Below are 26190 nucleotides of genomic sequence, written 5' to 3'. Positions count from 1 at the left end.
CTTTAAGATTTGCTCCCTAAGCTTGGTTATCTGAACCTTATTTCTGTTGTTTCAGTCATTCAAGAGAAGGTATTTCCAGCTCACTCAGCTGACAGACAACTCTTACATCATGAACTTCTACAAAGATGAGAAGATTTCTAAGGAACCCAAAGGGTGCATCTTTCTTGACTCATGCACTGGTGTGGTGCAGGTGGGTTTTGCGGTCTTACTGTACAGTACATGATGTAGAGCATATACTATACATTATATCATACATATATACAAATATTTAGTTATGTAAGCCTATGATTAAATGCCTTAGCCAGACTTTTTGAGGCTTTCTTCCCCAGCACCAAGACAAGATAGTGCTGCATACAAAGAACAGCACAGAAAAAAAACATACTTCTGCTGTGTTTTATATTTCCACCTAGCATCACATTTGTTCATCTATTGTTAGCTCTCTTAAACCCAAATATTGTCAGAGCATTATTATGTAGAAAATCTTAGTAGCCGGATTAAATTAAAAGGGTTTTTCTTTAACTGTGCAAGTGTTATATATTTGGAAGAGACACCGTGTTTTATAGTTGGACAATGTGGCTCATATTACATGAAGTAGGGCAAATAACAAAATATGTCCCTAAAAAAAAAAGAAATTATTCTATTGCTTTGAAGGGAATAGCAGAATATGAGCAAACTAAAGGATGACAATTGAGCTTTTGCATGATGTTGAAAGACAGTTTTCTGGCTTGGTTTATGACCATTGCAGGATGTATATTAAAATTTGTGGGTTTGGAAGTTGCAGCATCTGCTTTCGTACACGGACAATGACAATAGCTTTTAGCTTTATTCTGTTTTTATTCTCTGCTGTTTCCGTGTGAATCTTTGTCATACAGTATTTACAATAGTAGAATACAGTAGTTTATTACAGTAGTTTAGTACAGTAAGAAACAGTCCAGGTTTTCATAATTTATCTGAAGATGAATTTTGAATAAAGTAAATTCAAACTCATAGAGTTGACAGGCAGCTGTATATACTGTATTTTGCAATTTATTTGCTAAGCCGCCATTTTATTGTTACCATTTAATATGTCGTCATGAAAAAAAGGGTTGTTGTTAGCAGTGGGGTCTATGATATTTTAAGTATTTTTAGAGAACGCTATTTGACACTGTACATAGGATATCCCACAACTAAAACTGTGTGTGTAAGAATAAGTGAAATTTTCCTAAAACCAAACTAAGCTCTGGTTTTGTTTTGTAACCACATTATCCCATCTATCTTTCCATTCATCCCCCTAAAGAATAACCGCCTTAGGAAACACGCCTTTGAGCTAAAGATGAATGAGGTTACGTACTTCGTTTTGGCTGCAGAGAGTGAGCAGGACATGGAGGAATGGATTAGCACTTTGACCCGCATCTTACAAATCACTCCCCATGACGGGCCTGCCCCGGACCGCAAGAGTCTGGACCTCACAGAGCATCGGCAGGGTGAGGCTGGTTCTGTTCTCGTATTTAGGAATACACAAAGCATACCTACAACAGGAATAGAAAGAGGGGATTAAATATATTTTGAATGGACAGAAGGCTATTAAAGCACAAATGATAATTTAGAGGAGAAAAGGGTATTAAAAGAGAGACTAAGAGGACATTTTACCATAATTTCAACACATGTATAAATCAAGATGCCCTTAAGAGGAAGGATTTTAGTGCCTGTGTCAGCAAAGATTTAACCTGACTCTCTCTAACTACATTATGCGTGCCATCTTGCCCTGACCTTAATGAGGAATTTCTGCTAGGTTGAAACATAGTCCATAAAATCTTTGTCAGGAAGGGAGTGTGAACACCAACTAGTGACTGCATCTTGGTTTAATACACCACACCTTGTTGTAAAATCTTTACATGCAAGTTAAATTAATAAAACTCAACCTTTTGTGCCAACTGAGTGAGTTGCTGGACATTGAGCCACAGCCTGCAACATATAGTGGCTCACACTGACAGACCCTCAGCTGTTATGGCTCTGTGGTCTACACAGATTTCTGAGATGGACCTATGTCTGCTGACTTTCGTGTAGTAGTAGACTTTAGTGTTTAGTATTTAGTGTTTTTGAAACCAATTTAGAAAATGTAAATGTCTCATAAATAGAAGTCAGTATTAGGATTCCTAAATATGTTTGTTCTCTCTCCAGAAGTGTTGGACCTGTCGGTGACTGACTGCTGTTTGCAGGAGAATGAAAATACTACAGAGAACGGCATCAATCCAGAGCTAGCAAAGGTCAGCTACGCAGGCAGTTCTCCCTTTTTAAACATTATTACTCATAATATTGTTACTGCTGTCTACATTTAACAATATTCTTTATAGATATATGTTTATGCCCAGCGTATGACAGCAGCCAAAGACATGACACATGAACTTTCAAGGGAATTCGGAGCTTTGTCTAACCTGTGCAAGTTCTGGTTTTCACTGAAAAAGCAAAGCAAAAACTGTAAAACCTGAAATCATAATTGACACAAGGCTTGTTATTATTTCCATTGAGTTGTTTTCTGACTGTCTCCTTCTGTTTTTCTTGCCATTACAGTATATCTCAGAAACAGATGACAGAATACGCTCTGCCAGAAGGGAAGAGCGGCTGAATCTGTTCTCTCTCGACCCTGACACTCCTGTAAGTACGATATGATTTGACTGCACATATCAGAGTAAATTAGGGAAAGTATGCCTCCAAGTAACAAACAAGTTTTTCTCCACACACAGGTGCTTAGGAGCCCACGATCTGAGCATTCATCAGCTGAAAACACGCCGGTGCGTCCATTTGAAGAGAAGCTAGGCAGAAGATTAATGGTCACCTGTCGATCGCTCAACCTCATGCTACAGGGCTGCATCAGTGAGAATGAAACTGGACCTGTCACCAATGTGAGGCGTACAAACACACTTGACGTTTTTAAACTTTCCTCCGCTTTGAATTTTGCACTGATGTGTGGCTTTGAAATAAGTGGTAGCACTCAAATCTATAGATGCTAAAAGCTTTTTCTAGTCATTAACATTTTATGGATATTCAAGATATCTTCAAACCTCTTGATATAAAAGTAGCCATTTAGCATAGTGCTAAGAAGTGCAGGAAGTGACTGAGCTGAATCTGCTCCACTAGATTGAACCCTTCTTCGTGTCGCTCGCTCTGCTGGATGTACGAGAAGGAAGGAAGGTGTCTGCAGATTTCCACTTAGACCTCAACCACGAGGCGGTGCGCCAGATGCTGGGTGGCTGCAGTAATGGGACAGGGGGTTCGGGGACCGGTGTTGGAGCTCAGGAAAATGGCCTCTGCTCTCCCGCTGAGAAGAAGCCAGGAGACTGTTACCTCAGCCCAGATCTGGAGCACTGGCTTTGCTTTCCTAAACAGGTAGAAAAATATTACTCCTACTTTGTGTTCCATCCCTTTCCATGTTGAATGTCTCTAATATAATGGCATCTCCACAGGCCATCTTCTCAGTGACCAATCCCCACACTGACATAGTGATGGTGGCGAGAGTGGAAAAAGTGCTGATGGGAAATATTGCTTGTGGGACGGAACCTTATATCAAGAACACAGACTCAAGCAAGGTGAAAAAAGTTATTTTCTCATAATTTGGTCGATATTTACATCTGCTTAATGTCAGCAAATTTCATCTGGATTCATTTTCTCTCTTGAGCTGAACTTTTATATTGGTTTGTCTCTTGGAACAAGCTGGCAAAAGTAGCTCATGAAGCATGTTGTTAGGGTGTTTATTACAAGGGAAATAGTTTGATCTATTCAAATAGTTGAATGCATGATATTCAGACAGCGAGTTTCCTATAAGGCCGGAGTTTATCACTGATGCCAGGTTCGGGTTGGATATTTCAGAAATTAGCTTTTCCCCAGATCCTGTCCAACACATTTCCTGGCTTTCCCACTGGCAGTGCTCCATGTGGTCCCTGTTTTAATGTCTAATTGAATTACCAGACATTCAACCTGCAGCCAAAGTTTCTATATGAAACAACCTCTCATTTAGGTCCTTGTTGTCTAGGTCAAATAAAATATAGTGCTGATCACATCCCATTATATTTAGACAATGTCGTCTGTTTATTTCTGTGTTGCAGACTGTTCAGAAGATTTTGAAATCCAACAAACAGTTTTGCAGTAAACTTGGAAAGTACAGAATGCCATTTGCTTGGTCTGTCAGGTCAGTGCCATTAAAAAGTATTCTATTAAAAGGTAGAAACCATGTTCTCTTTACAAGCTCTAGTTTTGAATCAAAGTACTTGTGTATTTTTCTATTTATAATAGGCCGGTTTTTAAAGACAACCACGGAGCACTGGATCGAGAGTCTCGTTTTTCACCTCTTTTCAAACAAGAGAGCAACAAAATTTCCACAGATGACCTGATTAAACTGGTGGCTGAGTACAGAAGGTAAGGTAGACTCTACTCTTCACTTTAAAGTGGGTCACCAACTGTAAACTTCCCTGAGACAAGATGGATCTTACAACTCTTTATTCTAACCTTGGTGTCTGCAGAGCTGAGAAGACCAGCAAATTGCAGACTATTCCCGGGACCCTGGACATTACAGTGGACTATATCCCAATGGAGCATCCCAGTAAGTTTACCTTTCAGTCAACAGTTCCCCTCTGTCTTCAGTATGCTGCCTCTCTACCTTCTTCACCCTTCTACTGCTCTACTCTGTAGTGTGCTTTACACTCTCTTTTCTGTAATTTTAGACTGTGTGACATCGTCCTATGTACCCGTCAAGCCCTTTGAGGAGCTCAGCAAGCACCAACCTACAGTAGAGGTGGAGGAGTTTGTCCAGGACACCACCAAGTTCACACAGCCACACCGTGTCTACAAGAACCACATCTACGTCTACCCTAAACACCTCAAATATGACAGCCAGAAAAGCTTTGCCAAGGTATGTCACAGAAGTTTGGAAACCAAGCACACTTTAAAAGGAGCCTGAGATGAGGTTATAAACATGTCTAAGTACAGCATGCCTCATGTTATTTCCATACTTCATATGCTTTATTGCTTATTGCTTTTGATTACGATGATTCTCTTGTTCACAGGCTCGTAACCTTGCAGTCTGCGTGGAGTTCCGCAGCTCAGACGAGGAAGTTGCCAAACCTTTAAAGGTAGAGTGCTGTCTAAGAACACCTTTATAGCACATTCATCTTTTTTATACTAACCCATTTTCTACATTCAAGCTCTGTATCATGGGAAATGTACTGTTTTGTGCTCCCTTTCTATTGGTGGTTTTGTAGTGCATCTATGGCAAGCCTGGAGGTCCAGTCTTCACCACAGCAGCCTGTTCCATAGTACTCCATCACTCTCAGAGCCCTGACTTCTATGATGAGGTGAGGACAGATGTTGAAAATTAATAGAATGAGCATCATGAGTCAATACATGGGGATCATTAGTGTCTGAAAGTGGATTTGCCTTAGCTTAAGCACAATTCCTTTTTTTTTCATAGTTTCATAAGGTACGACTTTATTGATCCCATGACTGGGAAATTAATTGCTTTACTACTGTGTCCTCAGGTGAAGATTGAGCTCCCTACCCAACTCCATGAAAAGCACCACCTTCTTTTCTCCTTTTTCCATGTCACCTGTGACATCAATGCTAAGACAAACGCAAAGAGGAAGGAGACCCTGGAGACCCCAGGTGAGATTTTAGCAGTGCTGGAGCCAGAATTCAGTGGACCATTCATTACTCCAGATAATGCGTACTTTGTTTTGTACACGTGTGCTCTTTTGTTTTAGTGGGCTATTCTTGGCTGCCTCTCTTCAAGGAAGGTCGACTGTCATCTCAGGAGTTCAACATCCCCGTATCCTGTAACCTCCCAGCTGGATATCTGGCCATCAAGGAAGCTAGCAACACCAAGGTGAGAGGAAGGAAGAGAAGGAAGGGAAGGGTAGGAGAAAAGATAGGCACAGCAGGGTGTGCAGATATTACAAACACTGCTGAATAATGAAAAGATTAATTAGTGAGAGACGAAGGATATCGGATGAAGATTGGGGTAAATTGAGTTGTTGGTTTGTGTTTTTTTCATATTGTCTTTACAGAATGGAGCAGATGTGAAATGGGTCGATGGAGGAAAAGCTATCTTTAAAGTGTCCACCAATGTCATCTCCACGGTATATACTCAGGTAGGACCATCACCTTTCGTTTTAATGGCAGTATGTTCAAAGATTGCCCTGGCTCTTGTCCAGTAAATGTTGGGATAGAATACAGTACCACATGACCTTTAACAAGATAAGGGGTTTAGAAAATGGATATAGCTTAAAGTAAATGCTTATCCTTTAAATTAATATGCTATCGCTATACATTAACTACTGTGTTATCTAACATAGCTATTATGGAAGTATAGTCTGCTCCATCTCCGCTTCCTCTAACAGAATTGAAATGAATGTTTCCTGTCTGTGGGAAAATGGTTTTTTAATGAACATCAGTTATTACTAAACAAATTGTACAGCCTTCTGAAATACTATGCGGTTAAAAGAATGCAATGTGGGGCAGATCATCATTACTGCTGAGTGATATTTCTTGTAATGTTGAAACAAGGAAATTGACTCTTTTGCCCTATTTGTGGCTATATCATGTTTGGAACTTTGCACAGCAATTTTTTGATTAACCAAAGTCCTGCTACAGACCACTTAAATATACTCTACATGCAATACACCAACCGCAGTTTAATAATTAGATATATATTCTGTATTGTATAAGGTTAAAATGAATTGTCATTGTTACAGTTAATTGGTGACCCTAAAACTGCCCATAGGTGTGAATGTGAGTTTGAATGGTTGTCTGTCTGTGTGGGTCTCTCTCTGTTGGCCCTGAGATGGACTGGAGGCTTGTCCAGGGTGGACCCCGCCTCTCTCCCTGTGACAATCGGATCCAGGCCACAAGCAACCCTACACAGGATAAACGGTTTTCCATAATGGACGGCTGAAAAAACATATAGCATAAGAGGGTTTGAAATAAATAAGCATAATAATTGTGTATAGTATATATTTTTCTTTTGTTTGTTCTTTATAAAAGTATTAAAACCATCTCAGCTCCTTGAGTGAAAGCTGAGACAAAAAAAGTTCTGACTTACATCGTTCAGATGAACTGTCACTTAGAAAGGAACAGGTCCACTAAGTATTTTTGCAGACTCTATCTGCTGATTTTCATGGAATTGCCTCTCTGTGCCAGGACCCCCACCTGAACCGATTCTTCCAGCAGTGCCAGAAGAGAGAGCTGGACCTCTCGGCAGCTCCTACCTCCAACTTCCTCAACTGCCTGAAGGTCAGACAAAAGGCACTTTATCCCATCAGCTATCATTTATTATGACTTGCACAAACATCTTTTTCTTCTCTGCTTTTGATCTTTATGATTAATACTTTTGTTATTTATTTCCACCTTACTCATTCTCAATCTTCTCCACCTCCTCCTTCTCCTACACTTTTTTTCCGCCCTCCTCCAGGGTCTCCTCAGTATGGAGAAAATCTCAGTGATCATCCGATTCCTGCCAGTGCTCTTCAACCAGCTGTTCAAGGTTCTGACTGAGAACGACAATGATGAAGTCACTACTGCCACCACCAGGTAGGCAGCAGTACTACAGGGTCCATGGTAAATGGGAGCAACATACTGTAAGGGGTTGTGGCTCAGTGGATGTGACAGAAAAAACAGTGAGAAAAATACAGTATTTGAAATATAGTGTAAAACCCCACCTGCTCTTCTTATTGTTTAAATATGACTTTATTTGGTCTGTTAACTATTGAAGAGAATAAATAAAAATATAATATGTTTAAGTAAAGGCTGTAATATATAAAACTCTTGTTGTTGGTTTTTGTCCATAGAGTGCTGTTCCACATTGCTGCAAAGTGCCATGAAGAAAACCTGGTTCAATACCTACACTCTTATGTCAAGGTACAATACCAATGAAAGCAGTCTGCTTACAGTAATCCTTGGAATAAAGTCTGTTCATGTGCACAGGAAAGAAAAAATGGAAGGCTGTTGTTTTCCATGAAGGAGTGGAATCACTGCACAGACGATTATATTTTCAGAGAAAGAGGGGGGGACTTATGTGTTTGTGTGTGTTTGTATTTGTGTGTGTTTGGGCCAGCAGGAGTGTGGCTAGGGACACATGCCCAGAACACTGTGCAAACACATACAGAGGAAGTGGGAGAGAATAAGAAGAAAGGGTGATTGAGTGGGAAGCTAACTGGGACATTCAGCTTGCTCAATCAGAAACACAGGGCATGTTTGTTTATGGGGGAAATCAGTGAGAGAATTAGTGAAGAGAGCAGGAGAAACCACAAGATCTGTTTCATGTTGGCCATGCTGAAGGAAAATGACTGAGCTTGAAGAGGTAGTGTGGCAGAGATGAATAGTGGGAGGTAAGAAAAGAGGACTAGCAGCACTAATAGAACTGGGGTTGCCATGGTAGCAGATTGGCATGATGTTCAGTAGTAGCTGTGCCCACTTTAAACTGCTGAGTGTGTGTGTGTGTGTTCACATGTGTGTGTTCACTGAGGAGGGAAATAGGGAGAGGTTTGATTTACTGTAGCAAGAATTGTGAATTTTGCAGCAGTATTAGAAAAACTAAACACATGTTGTTTTTTTTACTAACCAATTGAAAAATGTTCTATATGCTTCATAACTGTATACAGTATGTGCTTCTGTTCACATGCATGCACAGTGTTGTGAATGTGTGTTTAAGTGAATGTCAGAGCTGAAGTTCACATTCTCAGTCAAAAGAATTTGCTGCTCCTCTGTGTAGGATATCATTATGTATCATGGTTGATACAATTATGCAGAACTAGAATATAAATATGTTGTTTAATCCAACACATTGTCCAAGTAAATTCCATTTGCTATTATACTGTTTACAAGAAAACAAGGAAAAACAGCAAATGTTCTCATTTGAAAACCTGCAACTGTTATATTTTGGGCATTTTGCTTGAATAGTTTAAAACAATTATTTATTATAATATTTTCCCCTTTGATTTTTTTCTAATTAACTCAATTCCTTCTCTTTTCCTCTGAATACTTTTCTCTGTGTGTAGTATGTGTTCAAGTCAGAGGCTCACGGCTTCAGGACAGTCCATGAGGAGCTGGCCAAAGGAATGACCTTTGACCTGAAGAGCAATGAGCAGGCAGCTGTCAGGAACGTCCTGAAGGTAAGTCTTTCACTCCCTTTACTCTTAAATAGATAACTAGATCAATTAGTAATGATTCTTTAAGCTCTTACAGCAAAAGAAGTCTCGGCACAAACCTTATTTTGACTCTCCTGGTTTTAGTTCTCCTGGTTCTTCTTTGATCTGACTGTAAAGTCCATGGCACAACATTTGGTTGACTCTGATAAGGTAAAGGTAAGGTGACATGCTTAGACTTTGTAACTCCCATTCCAGAAAACATCATGTTTTCTTCACCACTCCGTTCCTTTTAGTCCCTTTTGCATTCGTGTATGTGACCTGGAACATAGGCGATGATTATTTTATGCTGGCTCCTTGCTCCTGCAGCTTCCTAGATCCCAGCGGTTTCCCTCATCCTATCTGAGCCGTGTGGAGACCGTGGTAGAGACATTGTCTGAACACATCTTCTGGAAGTACAAAGACATGGCAGAAGAGACACGCAGTGCCAATTTAGCTGTGGCAGCTTTTATCAAGGTGGGAGACATGTTTCAGTTTTGTGTTGTGGATTTAAATGTTTTTTTTGTTTTTTTTTTTTAAAGAAGGAAGGTATTGATGCTCTGGGACCCAGTGAACCTTGAGTAGATGTAAATAGTACTGTACATCCAGTTTATGTGTTTACGTAGATCAATAGAAACTGACTAACAGCCTACAAATGAAAATTGCTCCCATTTACAATTGTTGTCTATTGATTTCTCCCTCTGTGCTAGATGATCTGTCTCTCACTGTCTTATTAACTCATGCTGGGTCTGATGTCTGTCTCTCTTCGCAGCGTTGCTTTACATTAATGGACAGAGGCTTCACATTTAAACTGATTAGCAACTACATAAACATGATCACTGCTACTGACAGCAAGGTAAAGCAAAACTTATCTACAATAAGATGAAAATTAATCCCACAAACTTTAATTTGGGTTAGACAAGCACATACAGTCAAATAATAGTGTTTTTATGTGCTTAATAGGTTTTGTGTGAGCTGAAATTTGAATTCTTGAGAGAGGTGTGTAACCACGAACACTACATCCCTCTCAGCCTGCCCTTACCATCTGCTCGCATTACAGGTAGGAGCTCAGGCCATACTCCATACTGTTCCTCAGGGGTACCAGTGTTATTGTGGTAACTCATACATCAAGTAGCACTCGCTCCCATTTGTCTATTAACACCCTGTCTCTCTGTCTCTCTCTTTCTATCATGTTCTCTGACTGTTTGTATGTGTCAGACCATGCATCCCCAGAGCCACAAAGCACTCATGGTAAATATGTGCACTCATTCCTTTGTAATCTTGTGTATGCTGTAGTGTGTGTGTGCATATGTGTGTGTGTTTGCTACAGTTGTGCGATGATAATGAAATTCTCGGAAGACTGGTTCGTCACATTATTTGCTCACTGCAACCAGATGTTTCTTTAGAAATGGAATAATTCTCTCTCTGATGGACAACAAGTATTAACATAAACGTTTTCATTGAGATGTTGCTAATTTCATTTATATTTTTAATTTTCTGTCTCCCCTCAGCATCAGTGCCTGAGTACAACCTAACTGGAGAGTTCTGCAGGAAGCACTTCCTGACTGGCCTGTTGCTTCGGGAACTGGGGCTGGCACTCCAGGATGAGCAGGACCTGAGACACCTAGCTTTGGCTACCCTGAAGACTCTAATGGCCAAACACTCTTTGGATGCACGCTATGCCACCAAGGTAGACACATGAGATGTTTATATGGGAAGAAGCTAAAAGGCAGAACAATGAGTCATGAGCTCGCAAGTGAAAATTCTTCCAACGTGAATCATACAATCACAAACACCCTGACATATGATTGTTCATGGCAGCTGCAAGCAACAGTGAGGATGTATTAATAAAGGCTGGGAAGTGTCGGGATTGGATCAAGCCATTAATCTGCCTTGTGTTAACTGCCAACGACAACACAACAGCAGGGCTGTAGTCATAACTGAGACTGCGTCTGAGGGATAATAAAAGGCAAAACTGAGAAATGTGAATACATTAGCTTGGCAGGATATAATAGATATTATGCCACCACACTGGAACCTTTCTATAGACATCTTTTGATTGTCTTCATTTGTATTTCAAGACTGCAGACAATCAAATAAAGCCCCCTACTGTAACTACAACATTGATTAAATAGTCATTAACTCTACTGGGACACACTGTAAATGCATTTTTAAATGTAAGTGTTGCTTACAGGTCTGAAAACATGAGTGTTTATTGCTTTAGCCTTTAGTGCTTTGGCACTCTGACTATCAACAATTTCTGTGTGTATACAGGAGCAAGACATCTAGACTGAAAGAGCTATAAAATAGCTGCAAATGGTGTGTCTATTTGTGTTATATTTGCACCTCTTTGGCATATTGCACCGCTATGTAGCAATTTAGTAATTGTTCAGTAAATCATTCGTGCATACAGACATATTAAAGAATAGATTTACTAGATACTTAAAGGTGCTGATTTGCAAATTAATACGTAACAATAGAAACTAACCTTTAATGATACTAATGTAATTGTCCTAATTTCATTGACTGCTTTTCCAGGAGAAGCAGGCAAGAATTGCATCGCTGTACTTGCCTCTGTATGGTTTGATCCTGGACAACATGCCTCGATTCTTCCTAAGGGACCTCTTCCCCATCTACATCGCTGCAAGTGACCACGTAAGAACAAGGATGAATGAGTGCATGACTGATTGACTGCATTGATTGGGCATGTCATGTTGTAATGCTGTTTTATTTGTACTGCTGTACAAAAATTCTTTCCTTACATCACCAGTTGGATTTTTCACTGTTCAATTAGTCAATGAATTTCAATAATTTCATTCATGGGGATGGGAAGACATGAAATGGAACAAACTAGTCTGTACAACTTTGTGCTCTACATGTTGTCTTTATGCCTAATCTCTTATTTCATTTCCCTGCGTGCATCAGGGCTCTCGAGATGACCTCAGTGTAGGAGCAGTGACTGGAGGGGGGATTCCTGTTTCTCGCCATGGCAACTCTGTGGATGCCTCGTTTTCCAAAGAAGTACTCAACTCCATCACAGGTAGCACTGTCTGATGTTTCTGCCTGTTTCTTGTGTATGTATAAAAAGGTGTGAATTAGGAGGACACTGATGCTCACTGTCCCCCTCCCCACCTCCACCAGCTTTCTCATCCTTGGCAGTTGCCATGGGTAACCAGACTGAATCTCGGGGTTCTCTGATCAGTGTGGACTCCAACCCTAGCAACAGTGACAGGAACAGTGAGAAGATGGATGGATGTGAGAAGGTAAGATAAGTAAAGTGTTAAGAAAAGACAACAACACTATCTGTATCATGTGTCCGTTGCCAGTTGACAAATACTGTGCATCTTATTCATTATCATTTATATATTTTCCACACTGCATATTATGCAGACAACCCATTTGTTGTGGCTTCTACCTTAGGTCACTTATGGTAGAGTGATCTTAGAGTAGACTTTGCTGTAATACCAACAATGGAAAGGCTGGCATTGGACTGTCCTGGTGATCTTAGATCAGTTGTACAGTCTTCATTTCCACCCTGAGATTTTGGTTGGATGTCATCTCCCCTCTTCCTGTGCTTACTCCCTGCCATCTCTTTAATAGTAGAACCAAAAAATGGGGTAAAATACTAAACCCTTCTAAAGTCCATCTGCCACTTTATTATTTCGCGGTTAAAATTTGCCAGCCTTCTTCATGTTGTCTAGAATCAAATTCAAATCAAATTTCACAGGGAATTAGTGAAATTGGCTGATGCCAACAGTATACAGTATTTGACTGTATCTTATCTGGATGTTGTCTTCAGTTTGCTCGGCCCCAGTCACTCATCGCCTATGGTTCTCGTTGTGACAAGCTGGACCAAGCAGAGACCCGCAGCCTGCTCATGTGCTTCTTGCACATCATGAAAACTATATCCGAAGGTACAAAATGACTCATTCACTCTGTTTATTGCTTGTTATAATCACTACTATGCAACATGTGTGTTTTTCAAATTTTCAGAAGATTTAAAAAAAATTTTTTTATATTTCTTGCCAAATATATCTTCACTTTATTATTTAGTAATTATAATTTGATCTTAGTCGTTTTTCAGTCATGCAAGTATCATGTCATTGTAAAAATATTACCTATAAATGGGTACACTGGATTACATGTTGTCTTTTTTTCTGGTTTATAGATGTGCTGGTGTCCTACTGGCATCGGGCTATTCACCAGGAGATCTCAGACTTCTTTAACATCCTGGAGTAAGTTCTCTGATTTTTTCATTGCAGAGTAGTACCACAACTCTTGCTAAGGTGACTACAGACTTGTGCACAAGGAACAAAAAAAAAAAACACTCCTAAGACAAACATGGACAGAGGCAGGGGGAGAAAGAGGAAAAAGTGGGAGGTAGCCAGAAGGGAACGGATAAGGGTAATGGCACAGCAAGAGAGAGAGAGTAGAAAAACAGACGGGAAGTCCAATGAGAGTTTCATATCGACTGAACAGTGCAATAAATTAACTGTTTGTGTTTCCTGCGTTTGTCAGCATCAGTACAACTTACTTTAATCACATGCACTCCATTTACCCTCACTGTAAGGAATTGCCTGTAGAATTTACACTAATTACCTGGCAAAAATGTTGCCAGCAAAGTCTTGTAAAATTTGCATTTAATTAATGTAAAAATAATTACAGTATACAACTGGATGTATATTACAGGGTTTCATGGTATTTAAAATTACATTTTCTTACAGAAAAACAATAATTAATTGTAATCTAGTTTACAACTTTATCTTGTATTCTATTAAAATTACAGAAAGTTGCCAGTAAGTAGTCGTTAAAAGTTTACAAAATAACATGTTGTTAAATGTTTTTACAGGTAATTTTTGCTTTTTACATCAGCCGCCTTTACAATGACACCTTACTGCAAAAGCAATCCAACATTTAATCAACATTGAAAAAAAAACCTTTATTAAAAGTGAATTGGAAGGAAGGATTGGAAGGACAACAGCCGTATCAAACAATTGCACCAACATACCATTTTTAGTACGTATTACTGAAAATATATTAATAATATATTAAAATATACATTTTTACAGTTTAAAACTTTTTTGTCAAGATTTAAATGTCCTTCAGCAGTTGACCTAGTTCCTGCTGCTGTTGTTGTTGATGTGGAGATGTTGGAAATTCTAAAACAAAATAACTTCTTTAAAACTGGTGATAGCCTCCTTAATATCTTAATAAACACACCAAGCCATATATAAATGTTAGCGCAAACCTTATACAAGTGTTAAAGCAAGTCAATTTCAGGCCAAATTCAATTCACAATCTTTTATCTAGTTAATTCACTTAATAGCTCAGATTGAGTTGGAGTTATTTACCAACAGCATTAGTGTAACCAGTCTTTCCTGATGCTGTCTTTGCCCTGTTACTGACCAACTGGCCGCTTCACTCTGCAGTGATAACAGCTCAGTTAAGATAATGGGAAATTACAGTCACTCTTACAAATAAGACAAATTCGTTCTCAGCAAAGAAATGACTGTTGCTCCTCTGCTTCAGTCATCAAATGCTCTTGTTCCTCGTTCAAATTTAAAACAGTATTCAGCTGTAATGTGCATCATCTACAGTCCAGATACAACTTGCCTGTAAATGTTATTGTGAAATGCTGTTAGCAACTGTAATTGCTTTTTACCTATGATGCATTGCAATATACAGTTAAACTTTGTAAAATGACAGAACAAAAAGTTGTTGTAAAGTTTGACTGTAGAAATTACAGCAATTTGTTATAGTGCTGTGTTAAAAACCACACATAAACAAACATGCCGTAGCAAACATATCCATGAATTTTTTTTTTCCGCAGGCTGTGTGTCCAGCACTTCAGGTTCCTTGGAAAACGCCACATAGCGAGGTGAGTGTGACACCTGTACTGTTTCCGCTAACTAAGAGGTCTCAGATTTGTTCATTATAATAGTGTAGTTATAAAAACTGAAATACCACATAGTCAATGGTTGACCCCCCCTCCACACACACACACACACCCACTAAAACATAATGGCATACACATGAATGCACACGTGTAAGAAAATGCAGCACAACACGGAGACAAACAAGTAACTGAATCTGACACAGTCAGGGAGAAATACTAATATGTGTTCTGTATGTGGGTGCACGCTCAGGGATAAGCTTCAAGAGGGGAAGAGGTAAAGGAGGGTAGAAAAAGAAAGAGAAGGGGGAGGTGAAACTCCCAGATCTTGAGAGAGAATCACTGCTGGATGTTGTACTGTAGTATTTGGCAAGCACAGGATGGGGCTTGTTATCATGTGTGTGTGTGTGTGTGTGTGTGTGTGTGTGTGTCTGAGCTGAGCTCTCTGCGCTGCGTGCATGTGCTCTTACTGGAGCTGAGCCATTGGCACTGTTAAATTCCTCCATCTTCTGGTTCCTCCCAGCTAATTAAATTAGCCCTCTTTTTCCTTTCAGCAATAAGATGCTGAGATGTAAGCCAACAAAAGGCTGCAAGAAAATACTGCTTTACTGTGTGTGGAGGCATTCACTGAACAAAGATAGCTGGAAGCTTAACTAGTTCTCGCAGACATTGTTCAGCCTGTCTGGGACTGCTAGCTACTTAACATTCATCGGTTATACCAGGCCATACGGGATTCACAGTCATGCCTGTGTCTGTCTCAATGTCTTTCTCTGCTAGGTCTTTGGTCCCTGGCTGAGTCAGTGTGGGCAGCTACTGATGTTACGAGTGATAAATTACACCAGCAGTCAATTCTGAAGTGAATTGAATACTAAAAATACTTGAATTTGGAAGATATCCACTTGATTTAATTAAACAACACAGCTAAAACATAATCTTAGCTATTTTGTCCCCCATCACTTCCCCTGAATGGGCTTCATGAAGGGATCTCTTCATGGCCAGTATAAACACAAGGAATGATTACAGTGTGCAATACATATTTTAGTGCTCATAGGAACTTGAGGCTTGGAATTCGTTAACCTATCCTTCAAGTTAGCCAGCTTTGCTGAAGTCTAATCCAAGACATTCCTCTAACATATCCTGTTTCTTTCTGTGTTGGTCCAAGGAGCCTTGCTTCCTTAATTTAAGCCATGTTTTACTCAAAAAACCAAACACATGCCCACTTTTACAGTAGGTTATACAAACACATAATATATTGCAATGTTTTCTCCATGTTCGACCTTGCTGTTGTAGTCTCCTTCACAGTGCATGCATGCCTCGTGCCCTCCTCCCCCATGCACACGGCTCTTGTTAGTAGATTGTCAGAGTGGCTGCACGTTTACTGATGTTTTATTCCATTATTAACCCTTTCTGTACTGATATAATGCTGTTTGTACATGCTTCTATACATTTGTCTCATTGATGTTGCATGTTGATCCTGGTCTCAGTGCCCCTGCTTCATGGCTGTCTGGACCTCCCCTGCTGCTTGCTGTGCATGACTTTCCTTAATAAACACTGTAGTGTTGTTTCCTTTTTAGCTTAATTTAAGCATCATAAGTATATTTGTGTGTTAAACACATGTTCGTTGAAATCGAGTTACTAAACTGACTCATGCTGCAGCTTGTCCGACATCCAACTTCATCACATCAATACCTTTTTTTTTCATGCTGTCCACTGTTCTACATTAACACTGACCTAAAGCCTCTATTAACTTTCCACTAACGCTCATCCAAGAGTCAGTATAACATTTCTACAATATTATACTAGTGTCCTACTAAAATCATTGATTCTGCTCTGCCACTAACCTTTTCATCTGGCTGACCTGCCTCTCTATATGAGCCATTTGATCTTTTTTTTCTTACTCTAGCCACTCTCATCACAAATTGGAGATTCTGTATGCTTACAGTGTGACCTAGTTGCTAGAAATATGTAACAAGGTCACAAAGATGCAAAAACTAGTGCTGTAATGCAAAGTTTTTACATTTTTACATTCATGAGATTTTTTTTATTGATTGCAAGCATGCTTAAGCAACTTTTAGCATGCCACACACCGTTAATATATATTCAACTAATGATGGCAATGTCAAACACTAAAATAGTGCTGGTCTCAACTAAACTAACTAATGCTAGCTTTGATGTGATTGGCTCGTGAACAGGAAGCTAGCAGCGGCAGTAAAGCTGGCCCAGTCCACCCAGGTCAATGGCACCCTGAAGGGCTCTAACCACCCCTCCCAGTCCTCAAGCATCTTCCCACAATGGTAATCACCCTGCAACAGCCACGACTACAGAGTTACTGAAATGATAATAATGCTAATGAGGTTTGTGATTCTGGTGGCTCGGATGTTACATTAGCAAGAACCTCCAGAATATTTACAGTAAATACAGGTACAACCTACATCAACAATGTGAACACTTTGATTTTGATAAATGCATTCTTGCCATGTGTATATTCATCATTTATGTGACCACTGTGTTCCCATGTAATTGACTGAAACTGTGTTGTCAGCATGACCCCCCCATATCTGCAGTGCTTTGTGTGATTTGCTTGTTTGTTGTTAGACTCCTCAATAACAGCAAGTCCTTGAGACATGGATGTCGTTTATATCCACTCACCTTAATGAAATAAACAAAACTTCTCAAACTGGTTAAGCACCAATTTGCTACAGTTATTCCCCAAAGGATGAGTTTTCAGCATTGTTATTTATCTATGCATGAAATAAATCGTTTGGATTGTGACTGATTCTTGCTGTTGCCTCTAGGATGGCATCATCTGGAGGTGAAGGTCACCGCCACGCTCGCTCTCAAACTATGCCCATCATCAGGGCCAAGAATGCGCTCACTAACCCCAAGCTGCTACAGATGCTGGAAACAGGTAACGCATAAACACACGCGCGCACACACACAAACATGCACACCCACAAACACACACACACACACACATTGTGACATTGAGATTAATATAAAGTTAAAGTTCAAAGTACTTACATGTGATTGTGTTCCCAGATGGGAGTATTCAGGAAGGGGATACACTGAGTCCTACAGATATTGAGGCGAACTTATCAACTGAAGTGGCCCTCACTGTGCTGGATGTACTAGAGCTCTTTGTTAACCATCACAAGGTCTGTGGCTCTTTCATTACCTACATCCCTGATACTATTGACACTGTTTATCTGTTTTCTTTTAATTGTGTGCTCTCCAATGTTTACATGTTCACTATGTTTTATGGATATTAGCACATGACAATGACATTTAACTGCAAACAAATTTATTTAAATGCATTGTTTTATACTTTGACTTTGAAGGTTGTACAGTACAGTATGTCACACCAATTTTTTTCTCATATTCCCCTGGCACTTCTGTAAATGTAGTTATTGCACTCCTCTAGGAAAATCTAGTTATAAAGTTACAGTTTGGCTTATGGCTATGAGCAGGGAAATTTTTTATCTATGCTTATCTATGAAACATCAGATGAACAGTGAAATGGTTTCAGCAAAGAAGAAAAATAGTCCAGTTTATATGACTCAACATCCAGATAACCCATTGCAGTGTAAATTATGCACATATTTTATGCATAACCTGAAGCCAAGCTGTTGATTATCTACTGCCATCTAGTGGCTAGAAGAATTTTTAAAAAGTGTTCATTAACATGAATTTTTTTGGTTTGAAAAATGAACATTCTCTGTTTAACCTTTGAGAGTTAATTTTATTTATGCTTTTTCTTCGTCCTGCCTACAGAAGCAGCTGCTGCAAGATGATGGACAGAACGCTTTAATGAAGAAGGTGCTGGACACCTACTTGCTCTTCTTTCAGATCAGCCAGTCAACCACCACTCTACGCCATGTCTTTGCTGCACTCAGGCTCTTTGTACAAAAGGTCCAGCAATCATTTTATAAAAACATTTCATGTGTTAATAAAGGTTCAGCTTTGTTTTTCCCTGTATGTGGTTTGATCTTTCTCTCTTTCTGTAGTTTCCCAATGCGTTCTTCCAGGGTAAGGCCGACCTGTGTGGCTGTCTATGCTATGAGATCCTCAAGTGCTGTAACCATCGATCCAGCTCCACCCAAATGGAGGCCGCTGCTCTGCTGTACTTTTTCATGAGGAAAAACTTTGATTTTACCAAGGGCAAGTGCATAGTTCGCTCGCATTTACAGGTCAGGAAGAACAAATGTGGTACATAAACATAATTTTAGTATTTGGTGTTTATGTTTCCCTCATTACTTAGTCTTCTTTCTGCTTCAGGTTATTAAGGCAGTGAGCCAGTTGATAGCAGATGCCGGGATTGGAGGCTCAAGATTTCAGCAGTCACTGGCTATCATCAATAACTTTGCTAATGGAGATGCTCCACTAAAGGTATTTGCATCACAACTTTCTTAAAATAACTATATGTATAGTATATACACTGAATAGAGGTATTTAATTCTCCTTATTTATTTAAAATCAGAAATGTTTATAACGTCTTTTGTGTAGAACACTCCATTTCCAGCAGAGGTTAAGGACCTTACCAAACGCATCAGGACAGTTCTGATGGCTACAGCTCAAATGAAGGAGCACGAGAAGGATCCAGAGATGTTGGTGGATCTGCAGTACAGCCTGGCAAACTCCTACGCCAGCACGCCTGAGCTTCGCCGCACCTGGCTGGAGAGCATGGCAAAGATCCACGTCCGCAATGGTGATCTCTCAGAGGTAACATATGTAATATTTTCCTATTTCCTATAAATTTCACAAATGTTTTAAATTTAGGTGTTAACTTGGTTAACTTCAATTGATTGTTCATGTGTATTTGCTTGCCTCAGGCCGCCATGTGCTACATCCACATCTCAGCCCTGATTGCGGAATCGCTTAAAAGGAGAGGTGAGTGCCCACGTGCCGTTGCTGCTGCTGCTGCTACTGTTTTCACTTTCCAAGCTTTTTTCAGCATGGTTTGTGTCTGTATGCATATGCACAAACACCTGTGCATATGCAGGGGACGAAATTGTTGTTGCATACACGGTAACTTCTAAGCAAACGCAACCATCATTTGTTTTTCCTCTACTAACTTGGTTGTTGAAGCCAACAGGCATCGGTTCATCATGCAGCATCATCATGAGGATTGATGTGTATGGCTGAACATGAGCACACTGCTAAATTGAGTGTGCTTTGTATTGTAGTGATGAACCCAGGAGCACAATTAGCAGTATAGATGTGTTGCATTCGAGCACCATTCAGCTTTTTGTAGAAGTAGAGACAGATGTCTGCACATGCTGTTATGTGTGCATGTATCTTCAGCTATGCTACAGCATGTGTCCATCTTTTTTCTGCATGTGCCTTGCATCTTATTGTGTGCATTTCAGAACTGAGCTTGTATGCCTACAGCTAGCATAGTGATCCCGCAGCTTGGCTGATTTCTGAGCCTTGTCCTAGACCATAAAAGGTGAAAGCAAGTGGACGTAAACCTTTGTAAACCTCCTCCTCCCCTCCTACCAAACAGGCTACTGGAGAGCTGACAAGGCCAGGATGTCCAGTGTATCCCCCGAAGAAAGCCCTGTCTTTAACTGTAGCTCCTTAATAACTACCTCCCGAGATCAAGACAGTGAGTGTGTGCGCCTGGTGGGGGGTTGGGGGGGCTGCTGGGTGGTGGAGTTGGGATTTCAGAAGAAAGAGATTGAGAGACTGTAGGAGAGAGTGGGTGTAGACTAGTATTTGTTAAAGTAAGACATCTTGCAACATATTGGAGAGAAATGGTTTGGATTTAAGGGACAGGTTGTGTCCCACAGGTTGTGAGGTATCACATCTTCATATTTTTTCTACACTGCCTGTTACACAATGTAGTTACGGCATAAAGTATGTTTTGAAGACCACTGTTTTTGCCTAAATTAGAGTTTATCCCATTTTACTGTCGATGTTTCACTGCTCAGTAAAGTCTCACTGAATACGATTTTCAGTGTCAACGCAGTTTGATATAAAACAGTCACATTTGATATTTTAATTTGGTTTGCATTTGCAAATTTTGTACAAATGGCAAATACATCTTGTAATTAAATACAAGAATGTATGTGTTGGATGCTTTTTTCATTTACAACCTAAAAATAACACCAGCAATAATTTGTAACCTTCATAGTGCATGTAAAGGCATATATTTTGAATTACTTGTTCTGATGTTCATTTATTTGACATCATAGATTCATTCTCTATGGGCTGGGCAGCATTTATGTGCATCACCCCTAATGTCGAGGAGGAGGGTGCCATGAAGGAAGACACTGGTACCCAAGACACGCCCTATACTGAGGTCAGTGTTTCCCTTTAGCCCTAATAAAAAATCTTTACAAATGACAGCTTCCTGATCCTGTTGTACTGTGCAGGACACCCTGGTAGAGCAGCTGGTTCTGTGTGTGGACTATCTGTGGAAATCAGAGAGATACGAGCTCATCGCTGACATCAACAAACCTGTCATTGCTGTCTTTGAAAAAAGGAGGGATTTTAAGGTAACGGTGAACATGTTCACACTGTGTATGAGAGTGTGCATGCTGTGTGTACACATTTACCCTCACATGTGTGTTTGTGTGTCCCCACAGAGACTGTCGGAGCTGTACTATGACATCCATCGCTCCTATCTCAAGGTGACCGAGGTGGTGAACTCAGAGAAGCGTCTCTTTGGTCGCTACTACCGTGTAGCTTTCTATGGACAGGTGAGGGACAAATACTGCTGACAATGCACAGTTACAGTACACTGCTCTACGATACATATACAGTGCCATGAAATAGTGTTCATACCCCTTGAAAATGTCCACATTTTGTCACGTTACAACCACAATTGTACATTTTTTTTTAATTGGAATTTTATATGACAGACCAACACAAAGTGGTATTTAATTGTGAAGTGAGAGGAAAAGTATAAATGGTTTTCAAAATTCTTTACAAATAAATATCTGAAAAGTGTGACATGCATTCATATTCAGATGCAAGTCTTTTGGGGTATGTCTCCACCACCTTTGAACATCTAGAGGGTGAAATTTCTTTGCAAAACATCTCAAGCTCAGTCAGATTGGATGGAGAGTGTTTGTGAACAACAACAGTCTTGCCACAGATTCTCAATAGGTCTGGACTTTAGACTGGGTCATTCTAACACAAGAATATGCTTTAATCCGAAACATTTCATTGTAGCGCTGGTTGTATGTTTAGGGTCAGTGACTTCTGATAGCAATGGGTTCCACTGGATTTTAGCTAGGGGTATCAGTGTACAAATGCACGCCACACTTTTCAGATATTTATTTGTAAAATATTTTGAAAATCATCTTCCTTTCACTTCACAATTATGCACCACTTTGTGTTGGTTTATCACATAAAATCACAATAAAATACATTTATGTTTGTGGTTGCAACGTGTCAAAATGTGGAAAAGTTCAAGGGGTATGAATACTTTTTCACAGTAACCTGTAAACCTCATTGGACAATCACTGTAACTCCATGACAGATGCATTGGAAAGTCCTTTTTCCTTGTTTACGGTATATTGTAAAGTAGATGTAGGTATAAGCATCAAATGTACAAACCAAATAAAATAAGTACAGCAGTCAGATGCTTTCAAAACCTGGAGGTCAAATGATGAGGGGCCCTTGTCATTAATAACTGTCTGCTCTTTTCTTCCTTTCTTAAAATTATATTCTGTATCAAGATTGCGGTAAGTTGTTCTTGATGTTCCATTTTCCTCAGTGCTAACAATTTTTAATTCTCTTCCCCTTTTACCACTATTAACATCTGCCAGTCTTACCCTTTGAAGGGCTTGTATCAAGCTTGCCGTGGTCCATTTTACTTCCCATAATCTCCACAGATGAATTTTTTGTCTTCCTCAAACATTAAGAAGAGCTCCAGTCAAACAGCCACAGTGAACAGAAGGACACTTTTTAATGAACCTCTTTCACCTTTGACCTTTGACTCCAGCGCTGCTTTGAAAAAACCTTATGGAGTCTCTCATTCAGATTTGAACCCTGACACCCTGTTAATACCGAGCTGTTCTAACTAAATGACAACATGTGTTATTACTTATACATGCACAACCAGTGACTCATGAATCCACGAGGGGGCAGCATAAATTCAGATACGCATAAAGTGTGTTGTTACTCTGAAAGCGGTACAATCTGAATATTAATCCTTCATTATACACACACACAACATCCACACATAGAGTTACAGGCTTTGCTAATTGGTGTATGTGTGTGTGGTCTATGGGGTAGGGATTCTTTGAGGAGGAGGAAAGCAAAGAGTTCATCTACAAAGAGCCAAAGCTGACTGGGTTGTCAGAAATCTCCCAGAGATTGCTTAAACTCTACTCAGACAAGTTTGGAGCTGATAATGTCAAAATGATCCAGGACTCAAATAAGGTATTTAACAGCCTCTTTAAGAGCTTATAGGAATTATTTATTAAGACATTAAACGTGAATTGTTTGCTTAGCTGCTTCTCAATATGTCCACTGTTGCTTTTTTAACATTCTTTAAAAACAGGTAAATCCTAAAGACCTGGACCCCAAGTTCGCCTACATTCAGGTGACGTATGTGGTGCCCTACTTCGACGAGAAAGAACAACAGGAGAAAAGGACAGATTTTGAAAGGCATCACAACATCAATCGTTTTGTGTTCGAGACCCCGTTCACTCTGTCAGGGAAGAAACATGGAGACGTGGAGGAACAATGCAAGAGACGCACCATATTGACCAGTGAGCGCTAATCTACTAATTTAAAGCCTGAGAACAAAAAACTACACTGTGTGTATTTGTATGTCACAACAAGGTCCCTTCACCAGAATGGTTTCTAGCTCCAGAAAAACAAACATGACAAACCAACTAGTGCATGTGTATTGTCTTCTCTTCAGCGAGTTCCAGCTTCCCCTACCTGAAGAAGCGGATCCAGGTGGTGGAGCAGCAGAGCACCGAAATGAACCCAATAGAAGTCGCCATAGATGAGATGGCACGTAAAGTCTCTGAGCTCAACCAGCTCTGCAACATGGAGGAGGTGGACATGATCCGGCTGCAGCTAAAACTACAGGGCAGTGTCAGTGTCAAGGTGGGGTTTCTGCAGAAATACAGTACAATACAGATATGCAGACTTAAATGGAGATTGGTCTAAAGCGACTTTTCTATTCCAGGTGAACGCAGGGCCCATGGCTTACGCCAGGGCATTTTTGGAAGAGAAGAATGCAAAGAAATACCCAGACAACCAGGTCAAACTCCTTAAGGAGATCTTCAGGTAGGGTTCAAAGCACGGTTACTGTCAATGCAGATTTTGGTTCTTGTGTAATATAGTAGGTAGGTCACAGTGAGAGAGCAGAGACTATGCTTTGACTCACTGCAAGCAGAAACTGATACAAAAGTTCACTTTTGTGTCAAAATAAATAAGAAGCAACTTACTTAGACTTAATAAGAAGCAATCACTACAGCAAAACCGGCACAAAATAGATTTGTTTCAAACATACAACAAAGAAAGACTGCATGAATAATCAGTGTGTTATACTTACTTGTCTCCTGCAGGCAGTTTGCAGAAGCTTGTGGTCAGGCTTTGGATGTGAATGAGCGTCTGATCAAGGAGGACCAGGTGGAGTACCAGGAGGAGATGAGAGCTCACTATCGGGACATGCTAACTGAGCTGTCTGGCATCATGAATGAACAGGTCTCACGATGCACTTATCAATGAGTCACTTAGACTTCTTCTTTAACAAGCTTTTCATTGTCACAGCTTTTTCTGTGCATTCTCTCATCACACATTCTGTATTTTCATGGGCTTTACCAGTTTCTGTTAGGAATTAATTTGCTTTCCGTGCTACTTTTACAACATTTTCTCTCATTGCAGCTTCAAAAGTGTGTTGCCTCCAGTACCTCCTCTTTCTCTAACAGCTCTTTGTCCACTCTTTCTAAGGCTGGTATGTCAAGTCATCAAAACACCTCATAAAAGCCATCTTGTCACCTTTCTTACCCTGCATTAACCTTCCACCCATATCTCAGCCTTTTGTCAGGAGCCAAACTGCTAATCTTGAAACTCACTCTCTCTTAGGTTCTACTTTTCTAATGCAAGCCTTTTACTCTTTCTCTTGTGCAGATTCCTCATACAAGACAACCAGGGACGGAACGACACAGCGCCTACTGAGTGGCCAATAGACTCGTGAGAGTTTCTTTATGCCAGAAAGGACATTTTTTGCGCCTAAATGACTCTGCAGTGCCAATTTAGGCCTCAAGCGGGATCATTTACTTGTTTCTGACTGTAGCTGTTTCCTGCTGCAGAGTGCAGCAGCCAATGGAACTGTGACTGATGGTGAGTGTAGAGAAAACAAGGGAAGAAGTGTGTAGACTGTGGTCGTGGTAGTCTGTAGTGCTGTCTTTGAATGTTGACTATCTACAGTAGAGGCCAGGCTGCTGGACTATTAGACTGTTTGTTTTGGTTTTAGACTCGATTCATGTGTCGTATGGATCCCCCTGCCCTGCCAACTGATTCATCCGCTTATATACTGACAGACACACTCCCAAACAAATACATATGGTGTATCGGTTCATACACACATGCACTCAGACGTACGACAACATGCGCCTTCTCTCCACTACCCTGTCCCTTTAGAGAACCATGACCTTAATGAGCTTGAGGTGCGTTCAGCTGATATTTAGCCTTCTGGTGCTTCTGGTGCATTTTGATGACAGTTTTAAATTTTTTTTTCTGTACAATACTGTACTTCAAACTAAAGATGTCTTGCAAGACGACTCGTGAACAAAAAGAATTGGATACAGGTTTCCAAAGACCAGGAACCTGAGCAGTTGAACGCCCCTCCAGTTCCTGTTTTGAATGTAGAGCAGCTCCATATTGCTACTTTGTATCCTTGCTAACATTATGGAAATATCAGCTTGGCCATTTTCAAATTAAAAGGAAAAAAATATGTTTTGTAACATTTTTATGATGGAACTTGCATTGTTACTGTTATTATTTCCTGTACTGTTTTGAACTGTAAATAAGAAATATTAATATTTAAAATGTTTGAAATGTTTCTTTTTATAAAATATACAAATATAAATATTTGTTTAGCTGAATTAAAAAAAAGAAAAAAACTAAAGTTTTATGTATAACATTTAAATAAAATTTTGCTAATGTCCAAAAGTCATG

At 39.9% G+C, this 26190-nt stretch overlaps 1 protein-coding gene across 9 annotated transcripts in view; it reads left to right on the top strand.

The window, feature by feature from the left end:
- The window catches only part of dock10 (dedicator of cytokinesis 10), a 55919-nt gene extending 29738 nt beyond the window's left edge, over window positions 1-26181 (top strand). For 2 of the 9 annotated variants that reach the window (XM_067507369.1, XM_067507370.1), the window contains exons 7-57: window positions 56-190; window positions 1277-1463; window positions 2161-2246; window positions 2551-2634; window positions 2724-2882; window positions 3118-3366; window positions 3444-3566; window positions 4083-4165; window positions 4270-4392; window positions 4497-4576; window positions 4698-4885; window positions 5040-5105; window positions 5235-5327; window positions 5511-5634; window positions 5733-5854; window positions 6036-6119; window positions 7168-7260; window positions 7439-7557; window positions 7815-7884; window positions 9024-9137; window positions 9258-9329; window positions 9480-9626; window positions 9922-10005; window positions 10113-10209; window positions 10368-10400; window positions 10661-10839; window positions 11688-11804; window positions 12075-12189; window positions 12291-12412; window positions 12949-13063; window positions 13318-13384; window positions 14980-15027; window positions 17235-17336; window positions 17838-17950; window positions 18082-18197; window positions 18814-18951; window positions 19047-19229; window positions 19318-19428; window positions 19546-19761; window positions 19872-19929; window positions 20546-20647; window positions 21237-21343; window positions 21417-21539; window positions 21630-21743; window positions 23287-23433; window positions 23555-23765; window positions 23921-24111; window positions 24194-24294; window positions 24576-24714; window positions 24895-24964; window positions 25141-26180. In XM_067507369.1, the coding sequence (XP_067363470.1) occupies window positions 56-190; window positions 1277-1463; window positions 2161-2246; window positions 2551-2634; window positions 2724-2882; window positions 3118-3366; window positions 3444-3566; window positions 4083-4165; window positions 4270-4392; window positions 4497-4576; window positions 4698-4885; window positions 5040-5105; window positions 5235-5327; window positions 5511-5634; window positions 5733-5854; window positions 6036-6119; window positions 7168-7260; window positions 7439-7557; window positions 7815-7884; window positions 9024-9137; window positions 9258-9329; window positions 9480-9626; window positions 9922-10005; window positions 10113-10209; window positions 10368-10400; window positions 10661-10839; window positions 11688-11804; window positions 12075-12189; window positions 12291-12412; window positions 12949-13063; window positions 13318-13384; window positions 14980-15027; window positions 17235-17336; window positions 17838-17950; window positions 18082-18197; window positions 18814-18951; window positions 19047-19229; window positions 19318-19428; window positions 19546-19761; window positions 19872-19929; window positions 20546-20647; window positions 21237-21343; window positions 21417-21539; window positions 21630-21743; window positions 23287-23433; window positions 23555-23765; window positions 23921-24111; window positions 24194-24294; window positions 24576-24714; window positions 24895-24964; window positions 25141-25199 (5979 nt within the window). In that variant the 3' untranslated portion in view covers window positions 25200-26180. Of the gene's footprint in view, window positions 1-55; window positions 191-1276; window positions 1464-2160; window positions 2247-2550; window positions 2635-2723; window positions 2883-3117; window positions 3367-3443; window positions 3567-4082; window positions 4166-4269; window positions 4393-4496; window positions 4577-4697; window positions 4886-5039; window positions 5106-5234; window positions 5328-5510; window positions 5635-5732; window positions 5855-6035; window positions 6120-7167; window positions 7261-7438; window positions 7558-7814; window positions 7885-9023; window positions 9138-9257; window positions 9330-9479; window positions 9627-9921; window positions 10006-10112; window positions 10210-10367; window positions 10401-10660; window positions 10840-11687; window positions 11805-12074; window positions 12190-12290; window positions 12413-12948; window positions 13064-13317; window positions 13385-14979; window positions 15028-17234; window positions 17337-17837; window positions 17951-18081; window positions 18198-18813; window positions 18952-19046; window positions 19230-19317; window positions 19429-19545; window positions 19762-19871; window positions 19930-20545; window positions 20648-21236; window positions 21344-21416; window positions 21540-21629; window positions 21744-23286; window positions 23434-23554; window positions 23766-23920; window positions 24112-24193; window positions 24295-24575; window positions 24715-24894; window positions 24965-25140 lie in introns of all 9 variants that reach the window. The other 7 variants (XM_067507365.1, XM_067507366.1, XM_067507364.1 and 4 more) reach the window with 7 other exon arrangements.
- Window positions 26182-26190: the final 9 nt, after the last annotated feature.

Source organism: Channa argus, chromosome 6, assembly GCF_033026475.1.
Source record: "Channa argus isolate prfri chromosome 6, Channa argus male v1.0, whole genome shotgun sequence".
Classification (NCBI taxonomy): Eukaryota; Metazoa; Chordata; class Actinopteri; order Anabantiformes; family Channidae; genus Channa; species Channa argus.
This window is presented reverse-complemented; position numbering and strand designations above follow the sequence as displayed.